The sequence below is a fragment of the Schistocerca serialis genome, chromosome 6 (assembly GCF_023864345.2).
Source record: "Schistocerca serialis cubense isolate TAMUIC-IGC-003099 chromosome 6, iqSchSeri2.2, whole genome shotgun sequence".
In the NCBI taxonomy this organism is placed as follows: Eukaryota; Metazoa; Arthropoda; class Insecta; order Orthoptera; family Acrididae; genus Schistocerca; species Schistocerca serialis.
The window spans coordinates 621,763,124-621,778,406 of NC_064643.1; the positions used below are offsets into that span (position 1 = coordinate 621,763,124).

General features: G+C 39.6%; 1 protein-coding gene across 2 annotated transcripts in view; it reads left to right on the forward strand.

The window, feature by feature from the left end:
• LOC126484353 (actin-related protein 8) overlaps positions 1 to 15,283 on the forward strand; it is a 168,220-nt gene that overhangs the window by 145,524 nt on the left and 7,413 nt on the right. For both annotated transcript variants that reach the window (XM_050107818.1, XM_050107819.1), the window contains exon 11: positions 7,664 to 7,792. In XM_050107818.1, the coding sequence (XP_049963775.1) occupies positions 7,664 to 7,792 (129 nt within the window). The remainder of the gene's footprint in view (positions 1 to 7,663; positions 7,793 to 15,283) is intronic.

Below are 15,283 nucleotides of genomic sequence, written 5' to 3' on the forward strand. Positions count from 1 at the left end.
TATGATGTCACAGTGGTGTACAGAAGTGGAAACAAACACCATATCTGCCTTTCAGGGAATCATTTTCCAAAACACAGCAACAGAGATGAGATCTTAGCCATCGCTGCATTAAATGATATTGCTGCTGAACAGAGGAATATCCAGCAATGATGAAAATCATAGAAACGGCGAAGGAGGAGAAATCAACTGGAGGAGAATTCCAGTTAATAAACAGAGCACTGTGTAACAGGAACTATGATTCGTTGAGGCAGAGTGATTGCTCATGATCCCAGGTCATCTGCGACCAGCTATCCTGAAGTATTTCCATGCTGTTCCTGGTCACCTGGAATTAATAAGGATTTTAAACAGAATCAGGCACAAGTATCACAGGCCAGGTGTCTACCAGTTCCACACACACTTTGTGAGTCACTTTAAGGAATTCCAATTATGGAAATACATGCCACAATTACCTGCGGGGCATTTGGTATGAATGCTGCCTGCAGCAACGCCATTCCACTGGATTGGAATTGACTTCTTGAGGTGGTTCCCAAAATTTACAAATGGGAATTGATGGGTAATAGTCTGCACTGAGTACCTCACTGTCTATCCTGTCACCAATGCTGTGCCAACTACTGAAGGTCCAGCATTGCAAAGTTCCTTGTAGACAATGTCTTTTTTAAGCACAGAGCATCCTGCACAATGATATTTGATTATGGAAGAGTTTTGCAGTCGAGACTACTGTCAGAGGTAATTTCACATTGCAACATCACCACAGGATGCCAACTGCCTACCATCTGCAGATGAATCACCTCACTGAACATTTTAATAAGACACTGGTAATTATGCTCTTGATGTATGTTGATGTTGAACAGAGAGGTTCAGTTACAATATTGCCCTCAGTGATATTCACATGCAACTCATGAAGCAAGACGCTACAGGCTTCACACCATTCTTCCTGCTCCACAGCCATGAGGCTGAAATGGCAATGGATACAATGCTAATTTCAACCAGAAAACACCCTGAAGGACTATGTGAATGTCACAAAGGATCAAAGTAGCAAGAAAGCTGGGCTCACGTAGGAACTTTGGACACACAGAAGAAAGACCAAGAGTGCTATAACACCAGGCACTGCCCAGTATGATACAACCTGGGAGACTTGGTATGGATTTTTATTCCTGTGTGGAAAGTTAGACTATTGGAAAAGTTACTAGAGCACTATTTTAGGCCATATGGTGTATCCTTTACATATGTAGTCAAGGATTATGACCTTTCATCAAGAAGACAGCAGTCCAAAAAGTTGTCCACGATCACAAAGTTTTGGAGTGGGGGGGGGGGGGGGGGTCTACCTTTGATGTTCATCTTAGTGAAGACAATGTAACAAGACAATCAGAATTCAAGAACCCAGCATTGCTGCCATACAGAGGGCCAGTGACCAGATCAAGATGGTGAGGAAGTGTTATAGGCTCTCCACTGTTCCTAATCCGTACAAATGATTTGAGGAGTCAATTTGAGCAGTCCTCTTAGATTGTTTGCACATGAAGCTGTGATTTACCATCAAGTAAAGATCAAAACCAATTGCAAAATGATTTAGACAAGATGTCAGTATGATGTGAAAAGTAGCAATTGATCATAAATAATGAAAAGTGTGTGGTTGTCCACATGAGTACTAAAAGGAATCCATTAAATTTCGGTTACACAATGAATCACACAAATCTAAAGGCAGCCAATTCAACTAAGAAGCTAGAGATTACAATTAAGAATATAAATTGGAATTATCACATAGTTAATGTTGTGAGGAAGATGAACTGAAGCCTGTGCTTTATTGGCGGAACACACAGAAGATGCAGCAAATACACTAAAGAGACTGCCTACACTACACTTGTCCATCCTTTGCTAGAGTATTGCTGTGTGATACTGGCTTCTTATGTGATGGGATTGACAGAGGACATCATAAAAGTTCTAGAAAGAGCGGCTCATTTTGCATTGTCATGAAATAGGAGAGAAAGTGTCACAGATATGATAAGTGAGCTGGGGTGGGGATCATTAAAACATAGCTGTTCTTCATTGCAGTGAGATCTTTACACAAAATTTTAATCACCAGCTTTCTGCCCTCAATGTGAAAATATTTTATTGATGCCTACCTACATGGGAGATATGATTATAGTAATAAAATAAGAGAAATCACAGCCTGCATGGAAAGATTTAAGAGTTTGCCTTTCATGCAGTGTGCAGGAGTGGAACAGTAAAGAAACAGTGTGAAATGGTTCAAAGAACCTTCTGCCAAACATCAAAGTGTGAATTGCAGAATAATCTAGTAGAAGTAGGGTGCTGTAATCTGCTCCAGTGAGAATGTCTAAAATAGTTGGTCATCATGTCCCCAGGAGAGGGAAATGCCATGAGCTATGGTGCATGCAGTGAAGCATCGTGGGTGGCATCACTGGCTGGCATGTTGTGAGTTGCCAGTTCACACCAAACCACACGCAATTATTTGTTGTCTAGTATTTATTACTCCTGAAAGGCTCTGGAGATATTTTTGCAATGCTTGTATATTGTGGAATACTGTATGAATGTATAAATACCAGTATTCTGGAGTATTCAGTGCTTGTGTAAATAGCTGCAATCTCCGTCCAGGAGTTCAGTTCTGCTTTGGCTGCATGTTGGTGTTCTTAATGTATGTGCCAATCAGTATGGGCTTGAGTGTCATTGAGGTGACAGTATAAATATTAATTCAGTAGTAGATGGCTTCTCTGGCTATGCAACAGTTACAACAAGCTTCACTAAACAATTTATCTGATTACTGTTAAATAATATAATGGAAAACAGATTAATTAATAAACAGTAAACAGGAAGTTTTAAGGCAGCTTTACAGGGAGATGACTGGAGGATGTGTATAATGTGACAGATGTCAGTTCCAAATGTAATTTATTGACTTGTGAAAAATCAACTCATTTCAGGATGAAATCAATGACTGTGGTATTATTTTGATACAGAGGTAACAGCAGATGAATTCAATTCTGTAACTTGCTTCGTGTAGGAAACTGGCTATAAAACTGTGTAGATAGTATATATAAAAACAAAGATGATGTGACTTACCAAACAAAAGTGCTGGCAGGTCAATAGACACACAAACAAATACAAACATGCACACAAAATTCAAGCTTTCGTAACCAACGGTTGCTTCATCAGGAAAGAGGGAAGGAGAGGGAAAGATGAAAGGATGTGGGTTTTAAGGGAGAGGGTAAGGAGTCATTCCAATCCCGGGAGCGGAAAGACTTACCTTAGGGGGAAAAAAGGACAGGTATACGCTCGCACACACACACATATCCATCCACACATACACAGACACAAGCATGTGTAGATAGTATGTGTCATTGAAACAAAAAATCCTGTTTGAAAAGATATTATTGTAACTTGAGTGAAATTCCTGGTGTCCTAACATGCAACTTGAAGAAAAATGTAACAGTGCATTTTCAAGTGTACCACATTTTTTAATTTAGTGAATAATAACTTTTGATTCACGGTATACAACAGACAGGTTGGACAATTGTAACCAAGTCTGTCACTAAAAATTGCTCACATCAGATAGGAATGAAATGAAATTATGTCCTATGCAGTCACTAATTCATCTCAGTGTCAGAGCAGAAAATTTCAAAAGAATGTGTCTAATTACACAGCTGTTTTCAAATACCGCAGCTGAAGATGCAAAATACCTGAAGCCCTTGTAAAGGAAACTGCAGTTTTTCCTCAACTTGAAAATGAATCATTTGACACTGCCAAAACACATAACGGTAAGAACATCATAGTGTCTGATAATTTTTGGCAGCATGTCTGTTTTTTGCTGTCATCAGTTATACAGTGAAATCCTGCTTTTACAGTTTTCAAGGGACTTAAAAAATGGTGTAAGATGGGGGGAAATGTAAAATGTGGGAAATAACATTTTAAGCTGTAAAAATTACGTATGGGATAGCCCCCTTGCACTTAATGTATGATGTATGTACATAACAAGCATCAAAAGACTTGCCAGGGATTTTTATACAATCTAGTGAAGGTTTATTATCCAATAAAAACCACTGATGTAACTGGAACTGATAACTGTCTGGGAAGTCGGAACATTCGACTCTGTTTCATATGTCATAATCGATGTTTTGGAAAGCCTGCAGCTGTCATTCATTATTAAAATAATGAAATACTGTACTAGTTGCATGTTTTTTCATGCATAGCATGATACGTTTTGAGAATTTTTTCTCGTTGTCAAGTGCAAATACGTAAATAAGTATTTTGTGTGGTGTTTGAATATGTGTTATTCTGCGTCTCTTGCACTGTAGTCATCTTTTATATGTTATCAGGTACCTTGCTTCATCAGTTATGTAGAAAAACACACACACACACACACACACACACACACACACACACACACACACACACACATTGTTTGTTTGTGTAACATCACAAAAAATTCATACATAAGTACTGCACTTGACAATGAGAATAAATTCTGGAATCACGTTTTGCTCAGCATGAATACAATATGTAACTGGTGCCGTGTTTAAACTAAAAACATTGAGCAACGCAAAGTGAATGACGATATCAACTAGCACTCCAAATGCCCATACGCAGAAACAGACTACATATGGTTCGACAAAGTTGTCACAATGATCACAACACTCATGAAACTGCGTTTGCACACTAGAGACAGTTTGGAAATGATTGTGATTGGTCATGATATCTTCAGTCGAATGAACCTAGTTACTCACATCAGCCACTACGCCAAGTAGAGCTTGGCAGTGACGGGAAACACAGCACGAATTGTTCCAACTTTTAGACATTTACCAGTTCAAATTCGCTGAATAGAGTGTCCTGGTGTCACGAAACTTAACCACGTAACATTTGTAAAAGCTACTGGATGCCCAACATCATTTTTTTTCTTCACAAAGATTTTTTAGTGATGTGTTAATCGCAGGAAAATTACAAATATGTTGATGCAAAATCAGGTGCAAATTAACATTGTGGGCATAGGAAATTTAACAGGACTGATAAAAAAATGATGTTATAAACAACAAGAAAACGTTAATCCTGGAAATGTAAAAGTGGGGCTATACTGTATCTACAAATTGCAAACTGCACAAGACCCACTTTGCTACTGCTCCTACAGTGACATCATTTCAGCAGTCAAACACACATTTTTTTCTTTTTTGGTTCAATCTTTATTTTACAATAGCTTTAGTTATATATTATCAGACATAAAACCCCGGTTGGAGACAAGCATCCACTAAGTGCATCCTAATACTGTCCTGTTACAGGTGTATCCACCTATGAAAACAACCAACTCCAGTTGCAGTCTTTTATGTGAACATGAAATAGCTCTCTGCCTGGATAACTGGCCAGTGCCAAACTGTGACCAAGGGGAAGGTTGGCAACCCATGGTCACATTCAGTGACTAATTTACAACTTATGACAGTGTGATTTTCCCTTCAGTATTAGCTTTTCTGAATTCTTAAAGAGGAACTGGCCCATCAATATATCATAGATTCTGTAGTCCCTGATCTCAGTTTCTGTTCTTCACCCACTTCCACCTCTGTTTCCACCCCATTCTCTTACCTGCTGCCATGCTCCCAAATATCCAATCTCCATGTTACTCCTCATTGCAAAGCTTCGTTAGGCTCTTCACTTTAGCTTGATTCATAAGTCTGAGTCTATAACAGCTTCACATATACCAGTGTGCTAAGACAGTATAACTGTGTGTGTGTGTGTGTGTGTGTGTGTGTGTGTGTCTTTGCTTTGAAAAGGAATGAAAATTTGCTTTGAAAAGGAATGAAAATTTGTAAGCTACAGAACTATGCTACAGTGATTATTTGTGTGCCCATTTGTCATTCAACTATTCCACTATAAGATGAGCGGTTGTCTGTACTTGTTCTGTTACCAAATTAGAATTTGTGATTTCTATTTGTCTCATTGATGAAAACGTAGTATTCTTATTGTATTACATAACATTTTGAATGTTACTATTGCCCCATTGCTCATTTCTGTTTTGTATTTTGGCTGTGGAGTAATTTGTAAATGACTTAAACTTTCAACAACTCTTTTACTGTATAAGTTATGAAACTCTTTTATGCTGCATCCTATGTTAAATTTTTAGTGTTATTGCCAACAAGGAACATTTGATAAAGACATTATCATATAGTTTTGTAGCTTTATTAGCTGTGATCTAGTGCTGTGTCTCATAAAACACAATATACATTATTCAGAAAAACTGTTGTAAGTTGTAGGCTGTGAACAACACTTGTATAAACTTTTATCACATTGAATTAAAAAAGATGCTGAAAAATTATCTAATGGATTTATACTTATGGATTAAAGGAGACCACTGACCAAAAAGCAGAATCAGTATGTCATTGCAAGGCACACACAAACACAACAAAAGCTTGCTGGCTTACGGAGTGATCCTTTTTAAAGCCAAATACACACACAAATTTTGAGCTTTCGGAACCCAAGGTTGCTTCATCAGGAAAGAGGGAAGGAGAGGGAAAGACGAAAGGATGTGGGTTTTAAGGGAGAGGGTAAGGAGTCATTCCAATCCCGGGAGTGGAAAGACTTACCTTAGGGGGGAAAAAGGACAGGTATACACTCGCGCGCGCGCCCACACACACATATATATATATATATAGATGATGTGACTTACCAAATGAAAGTGCTGGCAGGTCGACAGACACACAAACAAACAAACGACCTGCCAGCACTTTCATTTGGTAAGTCACATCATCTTTGTTTTTAGATATATATTTCCTACGTGGAATGTTTCCCTCTATTATAACTATATATATATATATATATATATATATATATATATATATATATCCGCACATATACAGACACATCATAAGTCATTCCCACGTGGAATGTTTCCCTATATTTTTATATATGTCTGTGCCCCCTACATGCTGCTGCATTTCGGCAGGTGGACTTGATTGTGGGACAGATTATGTTGAGTGGGATGGAGAGGCTGAGAAGGGGGAGCGGTCAGGGACATGGGTTGGGGGTGTGAGTGGGTCGCAGGTGCACAAGCTAGACATTTGATGTATGATTGTTGGAGCCAGTGGGGAACAGAGCATGCTGAAAGTGAGATTAGGACGTGAATTTAGGAGGGGGTACAGGATGGAGGAAGGGAAACTGTTGGGTAGTGGGTGTGGGGACAGTGGGTTACGGACATTGAGGCCAGGATGATTATGGAAGCAAAGGATGTGTTGCAAGGATAACTACCATCTGTTTAATTCATAGAGGCTGGTGTTGGAGGGAAGGATCCAGATGACCTAAGTTGTGTGCATCCAACTGGTACCATGTAGGGGCATAGGGTGTGTGTGTGTGTGTGTGTGTGTGTGTGTGTGTGTGTGTGTGTACTCGAGCTCAAGGATCACTCTGAAAGTATCAATCTTTCTTTCCTTTAGTGTGCGCCTGTCAACAACTCAATGCTTCTGCTTTGTGGGTGAGTAATCCAAAAGTATTTAAATTGTACCAGAACTTTCCTACAAAGTTATCTAATGAGTCTGTAATTTAAATTTTTGCTTGTATTTTTGTTGTGCAGTTCAGGATTTATCAGAATCTTGAAATTGCTGTTTCTTTTTGTGTTGTACATTATTATTCACATAAGCATGCACGTTGCTGTAATATTTGTCTTATGTTTTTATAGCTACCGACGATCTCAAGAGAAAAATGTATGGTTGTATCTTGATAGTGGGAGGTGGCATGAAGTTCCCTGGAATAGGAACATGGCTGCAGAATCGAATCTGTCTTCAGATTCCGTACATGTATAGAGCCGGTAAGACAAATTTAAACAAAGTAGTCATGCTTGCAGCACTGTTCACAAGTTGTAAATAAGTAATGTTAAATTCGTGAAAACACTTCCAGTTCAAAAGCCAAACATTAATATGTAGTGCATAATACAGGATACACACATTCTTTACATTAGATTAAATTCGACTTCCTCAAAGATGTCATAAAAGCCAAACTAAATGATACATATTGATAGAAGAACTGATATCATAATGTTCCTTCTATAAATCCCAGGTGATACGGTCCTCAAGATTGTAGACAGGGTGAAAATTTATAACATTTTCATTTACATAATAATGCAGGAGAACATGAACTGGGGGAAAGGAAAGAAAGGGGGAGCCTGCTGGTACAATTTTGCACAGAGCATAATTTAATTATCACTAACACTTTGTTTGATAATCATGACAGAATGCTATATATGTGAAAGGTGCATGGGGACACTGAAAGGTCTCAGATTGATTATATAATTCTAAGACAGAGATTTAAAAAACCAGATTTTAAACTGTATGATGTTTCCAGGGGCAGATATGAACTCTGGTCTTAATTTATTGGTTATGAACTGCAGATTAAAACTGAAGAAATTGTGAAAAAAAATAAAGGAGTTGGGACCTTTATAAATTGAAGAAATCAGAGATTAATGAGAGTATCAAAAGGAACATTAGGCAGTAGGGTAATGGAATGCAATAGAAAATGAATTGGTAGCTTTCAGATATGAATAAAGGCAGCAGAGGATCACGTAGGTAAAATGACAAGGCCTACTAGAAATCGCTGAATAACTTAGGAGAGATTGAATGTTGTTGATGAAAAGAGAAATTTTAAACATGTAGCAAATGGAACCTGCAAAAGGGAATATAGGCATCAAACAATAACACTGCTGGAAAATGCAAAATGGCTAACCAGGAATGGCTAGAAGACAAGTGTAAGGTTGTAGAAGCATGTGTAACTAGGGAAAGATAGATTTCCTACACAGAAAAATTAGAGTGACCACTGGAGAAAAGAGCAGCAGTTGTGTGAATATCAAAAGCTGAGATGGTAAGCAAATACTAAGCAAAGAAGAGAAGCTAGAAGTTATAGATATGTATAGTGGGCTTAAATAAGAGGAACAAGCCTGAGGACATTATTATGGGAAGAGAAGAGGAAGTAGGTGAAGATTAGGTGGGAGATAAAATTCTGTGAGAAGAATCCGACACAGCCTCAAAAGACCTAAGTGCAGTAGATGACATTTGCTCAGAGTTGTTGATATCCTGGAGATTACTATTCCATCTGGTGTCTGATATATACTAGACTGGTGAAATTTGCTCAGGCTTCAGGAAGACTGTCATAATTCTAATTCCAAAGAAAGCAGTTGCTGACAGGTGTGAATATTACCCAACTATCAGTTTAGTAAGTCGTGGCTGCAAAATATTGACACAAATTATTTACAGAATGGAAAAACTGGTAGAAGTCAGTGTTGGAGAAGATCAGTTTGGGTTCCAGAGAAATGTAGAAATAATAACACAAGGCAATACTAGCCCTATGACTCGTCTTAGATGACATGTCAAAGAAAGTCAAATCTACATTTTGTAGCATTTGTAGATTTACAGAAAGCTTTTAACAATGTGGGCTGGACTACAGTCTTTGAAATTTTGAAGATAGCAGGGATAAATACTGGGAACAAAGGGCTACTTACAACTTGTACAGAAACCAGACTGCAGTTATGAAAATTAAAGGACATGAAAGGGAAGCAATGATTTATGAGTCAGTAGGACAGGATTGTAGCCTATCCCTGATGTTATTCAGTCTGTTCTTTCAGCAAGCTGTAAAGGAAACCAAGTAGAAATTTGAAAAGGGGATTAAAGTTCAGGTAGAAAAAATAAAAATTTTGCTCTTTGTTGATGACATAGTAATTCATCTACATCTACATGGATACTCTGCAATCACATTTAAGGGCCTGGCAGAGGGTTCATCGAACCACCTTCACAATTCTCTATTATTCCAATCTCATATAGCACACGGAAAGAATGGACACCTATATCTTTCTGTACAAGCTCTGATTTCCCATATTTTATCGTGGTGCTTGTTCCTCCCTATGTAGATCGGTGTCAACAAAATATTTTCGCATTTAGAGGAGAAAGTTGGTGATTTGTGAGAAGATTCCGTCACAATGATAAACGCCTTTCTTTTAATGATGTCCAGCCCAAATCCTGTATCATTTCTGTGACACTCTCTCCCATATTTCACGATAATACAAAACATGCTGCCTTTCTCTGAACTTTTTCGATGTACTCCCTCAGTCCTATCTGGTAAGGATCCCACACCGCGCAGTAGTATTCTAAGAGAGAACGGACAAGCGTAGTGTAGGCAGTCTCCTTAAAACGCAGTCTTTGGTTAGCCCTCCCCACAACATTTTCTATGTGTTCCTTCCAATTTATTTGTTGATAATTGTAAAACCTAGGTATTTAGTTGAATTTATGGGTTTTAGATTAGACTGATTTATTCTGTAACTGAAGTTTAACGAGTTCGTTTTAGCACTCATGTGGATGACCTCACACTTTTCGTTATTCAGGGTCAACTGCCACTTTTTGCACCATTCAGATATCTTTTCTAATTCATTTTGCAGTTTTGATCTGATATTCCATAAGCACGCAATTTCACTACAAGCCGCTTGTGTGGTACAGTGTCAAAAGCCTTCCGGAAATCCAGAAATACAGAATCGATCTGAAATCCCTTGTCAATAGCACTTCACGTGAATAAAGAGCTAGTTGTGTTTCACAGGAATGATATTTTCTAAACCTATGTTGACTGTGTGTCAATAGACCATTTTCTTCAAGGTATTTCATAATGTTTTAACACAATATCTGTTCCAAAATCATGCTGCGTATCAACATTAACAATACGGGCCTGTAATTTAGTGGATTACTCCTACTACCTTTCTTGAATATTGGTGTGACCTGTGCAACTTTCCAGTCTTTGGGTATGGATCTTTCGTTGAGCAATCAGTTGTATATGATTGTTAGATATGGAGCTAATGCATCAGCATACTCCGAAAGGAACCTAATTGGTATACAGTCTGGACCAGAAGATTTGCTTTTATTAAGTGATTTAAGTTGCTTTACTACTCCGAGGATATTTACTTCTACGTTACTCATGTTGGCAGCTGTTCTCGATTCAAATTCTGGAATATTTACTTCGTCTTCTTTTGTGAAGGCATTTCAGAAGGCTGTGTTTAGTAACTCTGCTTTGGCAGCACTGTCTTCAACAGTATCTCCATTGCTATCGCGCAGAGAAGGCATTGATTGTTTCTTGCCGCTAACGTACTTCACATACGACCAGAATCTCTTTGGATTTTCTGCCTGGTTTCAAGACAAAGTTTCATTGTGGAAACTGTTATAAGCATCTCCCATTGAAGTCCGCGCTAAATTTCGAGCTTCTGTAAAAGATCGCCAATCTTGGGGATTTTGCGTCTGTGTAAATTTGACTTGTTTGTTTCATTGTTTCTGCAACAGTGTTCTAACCCATTTTGTGTATCAAGGAGGATCAACTCTGTCACTTGTTAATTTATTTGGTATAAATCTCTCAATTGCTGCCAATACTATTTCTTTGAATTTAAGCCACATCTGGTCTAGACTTACATTATTAATTTGGAATGAGTGGTGTCTCTCAGGAAGGCGGCAAGTGAATTGGGGATTACAGTATTCAATCCCGCTACAACAACCCTGTGTTCACTAATCCCTGGATTGCTTTTGATGCTCATTATTAACTCAGGATTATTTGTTGCTAAGAGGTCAAGTGTGTTTTCACAACCATTTACTATTCGCTTGGGCGCATGAACTAACTGCTCGAAATAATTTACAGAGACTGCATTTAGCACAATATTGGATGATATTTTATGCATACCTCTGGAATTAAACATGTATTTTCACCAACATATTGAGGGTGAATTAAAGTCACCACCAACTATTATCATATGAGTCGCGTACCTATTTGAAATCAAACTCAAGTTTTCTTTGAACCTTTCAACAGCTGTATCATCTGAATTGGGAGGTCAGTAAAAGGATCCAATTATTATTTTATTCCGGTTGCGAACAATGACCTCTGCCCATACTAACTCACAGGAAATATCTGCTTCAATTTTGCGGCAAGTTAAACTGCTTCTGACAGCAACAAACACGCCACCGCGAACCATGTTTAGCCTACCCTTTTGGAACAACGTTAGGTTCTTTGCATAAATTTCGGCTGAGCTTATATCTGGCTTTAGCCAGCTTTCAGTGCCTATAACAATTTGAGCATCAGTGCTTTCTATTAGCGCTTGGAGCTCTGGTACTTTGCCAACACAGCTACGACAATTTACAACTGTTATACCAATGGTTCCTGTACCTATGTTCTTCCTGTGTTCAGCCTGCACCCTTTGTGCCTGAAGCCCTTCTTGTGTTTACCTGAGACCCTCTAACCTAAAAAACTGCCCAGTCCACACCACACAGTCCCTGCTACCCGTGTAGTGGCCTCCTGTGTATAGTGGACACCTGACCTATTCAGTGGAACCCAAAACCCAACCACCTTTTGGCGCAAGTCGAGGAATCTGCAGCCTATATGGTCACAGAACCATCTGAGCCTCTGATTCAGACCCTCCACTCGGCTCTGTACCAGAGGTCCGCAATCGGTCCTGTCGACTATGCTGCAAATGGTCAGCTCTGCTTTCATCTTGCAAGCAAGACTGGTAGCCTTTACCACTTCTGTTAGCCACTCGAAACCATAGAGAACCTCTTCTGATCCAAAGTGACACGCATCATTGATACCAACGTGAGCAACCACCTGCAGTTGGCTGCACCCTGTGCTCTTCATGGCATCCGGGAGAACCCTTTCCACGTCTGGAATGACTTCACCCGGTACACACATGGATTGCACATTGGTTTTCTTACCCTTCTTGTCAGCCAAGACCCTAAGAGGCCCCATAACTCGCCTAACGTTGGAGCTCCCAACTTCCAATAATCTCACCCTCTGTGATTGCCCAGATCTTGCAGGCTGAGTGGTTTCCTCTGAAAAAGGACAGGCGACAGCATCTGGCTCAGTGACAGTGTTGGCCACAGACAGCACCTGGAACTTGTTTGTCAGACAAACCGGGGAGACCTTATGTGCGGCCGCCTGGGAAGTCTTTCACCGCCTACTTCGCCCTGGGGCAACCTATCACTCGACTGCAGGTGAGGGGTCAGTCTCAGTGTGAGCAGTAACTGGGTTGGCCACCAGTGGGGACTGATCGGAGGACTCTGACGTGCTGGACGTCCATTGGATCCCCACGGCCTGCCCACAACAGTGGTGCCCATCCACTGCAGCCTCAAGCTGTGTAACCGACGCCATCACAGCCTGAAGCTGAGAGCGAAGTGTCGCCAACTCGGCTCACATCTACACACAACAATCGCAGTCCCTGTCCATACAAAAGACCGTGGAAAACAAAAGTATGCTGATAAACGGACTATCGGCACATGCTGCGCAACTCTACTGTAGACCCTGACGAAAACGAACGAACTGTGTCTAGTAATACACAGATATTCAAAAACCTAACTACTGAAGCACTGAGGTGAAACTAAGTAACTTGCTCCTGATTAGGAACTTGTAATATGTCACAAAATCGGTTTACTTTCTGACACAAATGAAAATGCGAGAACCATGGCTATTTGTTGTTAAATTTACACACAGAAACTCAAGAAACTAAACTAAACATAGATGATACAATAAAATTCGCTCCTGGTTAGGAACTCGTAAGTCTCACAAAAGCGGTTACTTCCCTGTTGCTGCATCTGTCTCGTTTGGCTGTTACTAATTCTGTTAGAGACAGCTAAAGACTCTGAAGAACAATTGAATGGCGTGGATAAGGTCTTGAAAAGAGATCATAAGATAAACATCAATAAAAGTACAGTGAGGGTAATGGAATCCAATTTAATTAAATCAGATGATGCTGAGGGAATTAGACTAGGGAATGGGTCACTAAATGTAGTAGAGGAGTTATACTATGTGAACAGCAAAATAACTAACTGATGATGGTGAAAGTAAGGAAGACATGAATTCAGAATGACAATAGCAAGAAAAACATTTGTGAAAAAGAGGAATTTGCTTTTGAAATATGGCACTATGGAAGAATGCTGATGATTAGATTGGTAGATCAAATAAGAAATGAGGCGATGCTGAATCAAATTGGAGAAAAAAGAAAATTATGGCACAACTTGACCAAGAGAAGTGATTGAGTGATGACACATTCTGGGCATCTGAGAAATTGTTTATTTGCTAATAGAGGGAAAAGGGGGGGGGGGGAGGGATGAAAATTGTACAAGTAGACCAAGGCCTCTATACAGTATACAGTAAGCAGGATGAAATAGATGGAGGTTGCAGTAGTTATTTGGAGATGAAGAGACTTGCTCAGAATAGACTAGCATGAAGAGCTGCATCACACCAATCTTCTGACTGAAGGCTATAACAAAAACTTTTATTGATCACATTATTGCATTAAAGCTATGTTGAAGTCAGTTATTGCATAGTATTCATATTAAATGACATAGCTAATAATATATACATTAATTGATTGTGGTGCGAAATTCATCAGTGGACTAGACAGGGCTTTCAACCGTTCGATCCTTTAGGCTCCTCTTAGCTATACTTTATTAATAGTTAAACTTATTATGGCTAAGGGCGCACTATTAAAATTATGTTTTCCTTAATAGTGGACACATTTATGGACCAAAATGAGTGACTCAGTCTTTGTGAAGATTGTTCTTATTCCTTGCGGTGATGACGTTAACTAAGTTGTTGGTTTGAAAGAAACCTATACAAGGTGGGGCAAATAAAAATGGATCAGAGAACAGAGTTCCAGGGTAAAAAGAAACACAGCAGAGGAAAGGAAAAACAGTGCTAACCCCACTATAGCATATGTTGAAAGTGATCACAGTCATCTTTTGACAGTTTTGGGCCTCAGTCAGCAAGTTGCTGGAGCTGGATCGAAGCTGGACTGCTGGAATTGCTGCAGTCTCATCCAAAATGTTCTGCTGCAATTCTTGAAGACTATTAGGGTTGTTGCGGTACACTTAGACTTGAGGGCTCCCCACACAAAGTAATCGCACACTGACAGATCAGGTGACCAGGGCAGCCAGCTAGGGCCGTAACCAGACTGCAGGTCCAGGTAGATTATTTGTCTACATGATCGAGGTTATATGCCAGTCTCTTGCAACAGGTGTTGGGTCAATTTGTTGGGACTTTGAAGCATTTTCTGGTTAACTGCAGGCACATTTTTCTGGTGTGTGGTCACGTTTGTTGACTTGTTCAAAACATCCTGTCCGATGCCTTTTTTGGACTAAGCGTTGCACGGCACTATTTGCTGGCGCTTTGACACCATTAAACTTTACAGCAAATGACTGATCACACTGTTTCCACAACTCTGTCATCACGTAACTTTCTACAATGAGCACGCTGCTCCACTGTGAGTACTGTTGCCCCCTCTGCACTGCTCCAC